This window comes from Trachymyrmex septentrionalis, unplaced genomic scaffold, assembly GCF_001594115.1.
Source record: "Trachymyrmex septentrionalis isolate Tsep2-gDNA-1 unplaced genomic scaffold, Tsep1.0 scaffold9, whole genome shotgun sequence".
Taxonomy (NCBI): Eukaryota; Metazoa; Arthropoda; class Insecta; order Hymenoptera; family Formicidae; genus Trachymyrmex; species Trachymyrmex septentrionalis.
The window spans coordinates 3,921,589-3,928,335 of record NW_017306091.1 but is presented as its reverse complement, the minus strand read 5'-3'; the positions used below and the strand labels follow the sequence as shown (position 1 = coordinate 3,928,335).

Below are 6,747 nucleotides of genomic sequence, written 5' to 3'. Positions count from 1 at the left end.
TAAATTAATACGTATTTCATTAATTCATCTTAAAATTTATATTTTAAAACACATTATTTTTACGTTACTTGTTCACTTATTCATAAACTGTATCATTTTGACACCAAGTAACGTTGAATATCAATTTAACACAAAATCCTTAACATAATCTGCACATTATATTACATTACATTCAAATATATTACAAAATGCAATACAAACAAAAACAGGAAATGGATCGTTTCCAACACAAATATAAATGTTTTTTTTTATATCAGGATGTTCCTCGTACTGATGAAGTGAACTGTAATCTCGCACGGTTTCGCGTAAAGGAACACGGTAGTGTCACTGCACTTATTGGTTTAGATTGTGTTCCAAAATTTACTGCCGAAAGTCTATAATTTACGTCACATGCACTATAGATTTTCAGTACTGACAGTAAATTTTGGACCACAGCCTTAGCCGTAATAGGCAAAGCCATAGTAGTTTCTTTATGAGAAACGTTGATATTTTAATAAATTGGTTTGAATACGGCGACAATCTCTCAGATAATAACATTTTTGTTGCATAAAATATATATTTAAAAGATTTTTTTTTAATGTCGTATGTTTAAAAGATGTCTAAAAGACGTTTTTTAAATATCTTGTGCAATATGCATGTTATTTGGGCTGGATATAAATATTTAAAAAATTGAATCATACGCAATAAAACTAAAAAAATATATTTGCAAACATTGCATGTATTGATTTCCTTTGATTAAAAATAATAGAAAAGATAAATTTTGTTTTTTACCTGATTGTAGTAGCTGTCTATGTCCCTCTGCAACATGGATTGTAGAACAATTGGGTTATAATGAAGCAAAACATAGTAAAAACTAATAATATAGTCTAGTGCATATGATCAATGTTTCTTTTTTTTTTTTTGCATTTTTACGCATTTAATAAAATTCTTGCATTTAAAAGTCAAATCTTAAAGAGTTAAATCTTGAAGAGATATATAAATACATTTCTATATAAAAGCTTTTTTTTGCAAAAAGTATGGTTTTATTTAAAAAACAAAATGAAAAAGTACCTCAATCAAAATATTGTCCATCCATTAGCGATGACTTTTTCCCATCTTTCGGGCAGTAAGCGAATTCCGTGGAGAAAGAATGACTAATCTTTGGAGGCTATCCACTCAGACACTTATTTTTCGACGTCTTCATAAAATTGAAGTATTCCTCTGCAAGTGCGTGTGCCATCGATCGAAAAGTGAAAGAGTTGGAAGGAGCACAGTTTTGTGAATAAGCCGCATGGGATAGCACTTTCCACCAAAGTGCTTCCTTGACAAGTTTCGTAACGTGAGGCCGAGCGTTGTCAGAAAAATTTATGCTGTCTCGTTTTATATTCTGGTCGTTTTCCGTGCAATGCTCGGCTCAAACGCATAATTTGTTCTCGGTAGAGATTCCCTGTGACTGTTTGATCAGATTTCAACAGCTCGTGGTACACTACACCCTTCTGATCCCACCAAATACAGAGCATTACCTTCTTTTCGTAGATAATCCGCTTTGGCGTCGATGTCGATGGTTGACCTAGATCATAAATGGTTTTTCGTTTGGAGTTATTGAAATAGATCCACTTTTCATCGCCAGTCACAATTCGGTGTAAAAACCCCTTTCTTTGTTGCCTAGCAAGCAGAATTTCGTAGATGGTTTTTCGTCTTTCAATATCTCTTGGCGTCAGTTCATATGGGACCCATTTTCCTTCCTTGTAGACCTTTTTCAAGGCTTTCAAACGATCGGAAATAACAGATTGAGCACAATTTAATGCTTCTGCAAGTTGTTTTTGCGTTTGACATGGGTCTTCATCCACCAATGCCTGCAATTCTTCGTCTTCAATTTTTCTGCTCTTGGCCGTCCAGAACGCTCTTTGTTCTTCATATCAAAATCACCACTTTTAAAGCGTCGAAACCATTCTCTGCATGATTTATCGGAAGGAGCACTATCACCTTCTATAATATAAACTTCTACAAGTATTCGATGAGCTTCAGCTGCAGTTTTCTTCCGTTTGAAGCAAAAGATTAACACTTCGCGCAAATGATATTATTTGGCTCAAATATCGACATTTTCGATGCAGTAAAAAGTAATGTTGTTGATGCAAAACGTATACTTTTTTATACTGAATTTTATTGACAGATGGTAAAACTAAAAAATTAAGCTTGGTTTAGACATTGGTTTAGAATTATCGACAGTCCAGTTAGAGTTACTCGTCCTTAGATGGACGGAACTTTCCAATTGATAATAACAATAAAATTTAAAAGATGGAACAACCGGTTAACCGATGGAACAACTCCTAGTCAAGTATTTTATTTTCTTTACTTATTTTTTTGCTTCAAACAAATTTGTTATTTTAGTAATAGGAGAAGAGAAGGAAATCAGCACAACGTAAATACGTCATTATTATGTAAATTTTTATTTTTTACAGTAAACGTACAGAAGTCTTAAAATAGAATTATACAGATTAATAACTTACGTTACGAGGTATTTTATGTTTTATTCTAGCACATTTTGATATAAAATATAAAATTTTTCGTAAATTTTCATTTTTTGGTAACTATATCTTAATACTTTTATGCATAAGTAATGAAGTTAATCAATTGACGTAAATAAAGCATATATTTGGGAAAGAAAAATATATGCTTTGTTTAGATTATAAAAGTCTAAATATCTTACATATATAAAATATTCCATAAAACATATTTTAATACATTTAATATTAATATCGCTATCAAAGAAAAACTTGTAACATAATAGTAGTTTTTTTCTTTATAAATTTTTTAAAATAAATTTTTGAAGATTTGACGAAATATAACTATAAGATTTTTTTATATACTTATTATTATTATCCTGGTTCGAGGCCAGTATCAATGAAATCTTTTATAGCAATTTGTGCATTTTCGGGTAAAATCCTGAAAACAAAATTATAATGTTTTATTTATCTATATTTTCATTATATACTAGTGTAGAATATTAAAAATTAAAAAATGCGATGTTATGTATTTTAATTTATTTTTTTGATGCATTTTTATATTATACAAAGTTTTACCATATTATACTTAATAAATAAATATTTATTTACATTTAAAATATTTGATATCACAATTTAAGATACGTGTGTGTAAGCATATAAATATTATATAATATATTATGCAAACACTATGATATATTAAATATTGCAAAATACCAACTGTAAATCAGATTATTAGTACATAATTATATGTATGTAAATATTGCAATTACCTAATAAGTTTTATGAGTGGAAACCAAAATGATGGTATAGATCTTATTTTTATATTTTGTCGTTGAGCTTTAATTATTTGTGCAGCTGCATCTTTCGGTGAGCTTAGTTGTAAAAATATTTCCAACCTACAATTAGATAGAAATGCTTATTATCAATCTTAATACCCCAGCTTGTCATATTTGCATACGTGATTACATTTATCTGTTTAAATTAATTGTATTAATTTTTTCTATAAAACGTACATTTTATTAATTTTTGGCTTTTTGCAAAGTCCTGTATCTACCATATAAGGACAGATAGTAGTGAATTTGATTAAAGATTTTCCCTTATTAGATATATGTAATTCGTCCTCAAGCGCTTCCATCATACCTGAAAATAGAATCTTATACGCAAGCTGGAAGCACTTGAATATTGTTGTTAAGCTTGTTAAGGAATTATATATGATGAAAGGAATTGTTTTATTCAAGATCACAGATTAAAAATACAAGTGCATTCATATCATAATAGAACAGTGAGCAAAAGCAAAAAACATAGGTAAGGAGAATAGATGGTCTCATGAGTATAGCAATTTATTATGGCTGGTTTTCATTAATTGTGACCTTTCAAAAATGTAATAAAGAGAACAAAAGAAACAAACAAAAAGATAACTTATTCAAATGTATGTGAATGAAATAATTTATCTAATTACTTCAACAAATATTTGTGAAGTTAAATAATTTATTTTTCGTAAGTTCTGAACGTAATATAGAAAAAGAATAGATATTATAAAAGCTTGTATCCTTCATGTCAGAAATTGATTCGAGATCTCGACTGAAGAATGAATTGATTAATTGCATTGACATTGTGACCGAATTGTTTCAACATTAATTCTTTTTCTGTCCAAAATCGCGGAGTAATTTTTAGCATTGTGATCATAATTTAAGATTTCAGAAAAAATCAGATTTACCTAGAACTGCATGTTTTGTAGCGGAATAAGGAACTAAATTGGGAAATCCTACAATGCCTGCTATCGATGACAACGCAACAATGTGACCATAATTTCTTTTCATCATACTTGGCAAGTATGCTTGCAACATCTGAAAAAATTGCATAGTAGTTTAAATGTGATATCATGTGCGTTACATTTTACATATTTTAGCATTAATAATAAAGCTAATTTTTGTGACAACAAAAAATGTATACTCTATGATTATTGAAAATTCTTATATAATTATTTTGAAGAAATATAAAATAAAAAAAAAAGCATTATTTATTTATTCAAGAGCAAAGGTAATTTAATATATATATTTATTCAAGAACAAAGGTAATTTATTATATATATGCAGTTATATAATAATTTATTATATATAAGCAATTTCAACTTGCCCAAAAGTGTCCTAACACATTAATATTGAACATTTGTATGATTTCATCAACCATATGATCTGAAAAAGCATGGCATGGCATTATGCCGGCATTGTTAACTAAAATTGTGACATCACCGACTTCTTCCTTTACTCTTTTGGCTACTGCAAAAACATCTTCTCTTTTAGTCACGTTACATCTAAAAACAAAACTTTAATTAGTATTGATTATTCAATATTGTAAATATATTATGACACTTCTCTTATGCGCGTGCCGATATTAGTAAAATAATTAATTAATTATATTGACTTGAAATATTTAGAAAGAGACGTGGAATAAAATTGGAGATGTGATCCTTTTGTTGTTTAATAGAAATGTTTTGTTAATAATACAGAAACATACTCATATGCATATGCATCTTTGCCAATTTCTTTAATCTCCTTTGCTGTTTGCTCATTAGCTTGCTTGTTTATGTCTAAGCATACGACTTTCGCACCTAAGCACGCGTATTGAATCGCCAACTCCTTTCCTATACCATGACCTGCACCTGTTATCTTGTAGATGTATATAAAAAAAAACAAATATAATATAAAAATATAATTATTATGAAACAAACTTATTTACTCAATACAAATTGTTTACACTGTATACAAATTGTTTTACTATTTGATATCGCTTCTTTACTTTAGAAATGACAACTAAAAAATATAACTTTTGAATTATTACTATAAATATGTTAAGTAAACATTATCCTATCAATTATAAAAAATAAACTTAACTTTATACAATAAAATTTTATCAAAGTTTCCACAGCTTAAAAAGAGTTTTAAGGACTGTGACAAAAATAATACTTGATCATTCTAACAATAATATCCTTTTTTCGATATTATTTGACTCAATAATTTTCTCATCAAGTTGAAAAGTAGTTTTTTCTCTTTTATAGGAAACTTAATTTTTCGAATTATATCATTTTTGAAATAAGAAAATTATATCATAAGAAATTAATCTTTAATATTACATTATATCTATTTTAATATTATCTTAACGTATATTAAATATATATTTATTTTAATTAATATATTTACTAATTAATAAGAAAAAAATTTTTATTATCTCTTATTGTTTCATATGTACATTGTATATAAAGTTAAGATAAATTAAATACATAAACATATATATTAATATATTATTATTAAAACGTATTTGTTTAATTTCTTCGTCAATTTTCAATTTTTTCAAATTGATACTTTAATAGCTTTTAAAATTAAATATCTACTTTTGCAATAAACGTTATATTTTTTGTACGTACCAAAACAATCTCACCATTCACATTCTTTTCTTCTAATCCGAAGAAGTTGTAGTACACGCTCTGGCAGATGTAGTAAAGAACTTGCAATGTAACTCGCAATATATTTAACAAAATTTGTATGATATTAAATGCATTCATGATGAACTGAAAAAATTAATTATTTTCTTATATGAATATATCAAATATTAACAATATACACATAATAAATAAACTGAATATTTTATTAATATATTGTGTTAATGCATGTCAGTTTTCAAATATTATTTTTAATATATGTTAATGCACATTTATTTTATATTTTATTATATAAATTTATGTTTTGAAGCTGCAGATAGAATTTTTTTCCATATAGTTGAAAGAATTTTTAGAAAATATTAACACTTTGTCGGCCGGACTCACATGTGTATGAATTCACTGAGCCAGCAGTTATCGGCCGACTTGACGTATACGTGAGTTCATTTAGTCAGCGCTTAAGGTGCTTCTACATAATTGGCAAATCGTAAAACATAATTTGCAAACGCAAACGCAGATTTGTGTTTGTTTTTTCATTGCATGCAGTCGGTTTTCGTCAGTGTGTCTTGCGTGCGGTGATCGTAATTCTGCGTTTTGCGATTTGCGAATTGTGTAGAAGCCCCTTTATCGGCCGAATCACGTGTACATAAGTTGATTTAGGTCTGTTCTATAATAGAGTCATAAGCGATAAGCCGTAAGAACTGTAATTGGCCAATTTCTTACGGCTTACGGACTTATATTACGTAACAGATCTTAGTTAGCGATTATTAGCTGGCATTGATTGTTGCAAAAAGTATAAGTGATATATGTACTATAGTTAATATA

General features: G+C 28.0%; 1 protein-coding gene across 1 annotated transcript in view; it reads right to left on the bottom strand.

The window, feature by feature from the left end:
• Positions 1–2,858: 2,858 nt before the first annotated feature.
• LOC108755637 (17-beta-hydroxysteroid dehydrogenase 13-like) overlaps positions 2,859–6,747 on the bottom strand; it is a 5,411-nt gene continuing 1,522 nt past the window's right edge. Inside the window, exons 3-9 of the mRNA XM_018498752.1 lie at positions 5,911–6,054; positions 5,004–5,155; positions 4,623–4,800; positions 4,204–4,333; positions 3,500–3,626; positions 3,257–3,382; positions 2,859–2,925 (exon numbers count right to left, since the gene is read on the bottom strand). Coding sequence (XP_018354254.1) covers positions 2,859–2,925; positions 3,257–3,382; positions 3,500–3,626; positions 4,204–4,333; positions 4,623–4,800; positions 5,004–5,155; positions 5,911–6,048 — 918 coding nt within the window. The 5' untranslated portion in view covers positions 6,049–6,054. The remainder of the gene's footprint in view (positions 2,926–3,256; positions 3,383–3,499; positions 3,627–4,203; positions 4,334–4,622; positions 4,801–5,003; positions 5,156–5,910; positions 6,055–6,747) is intronic.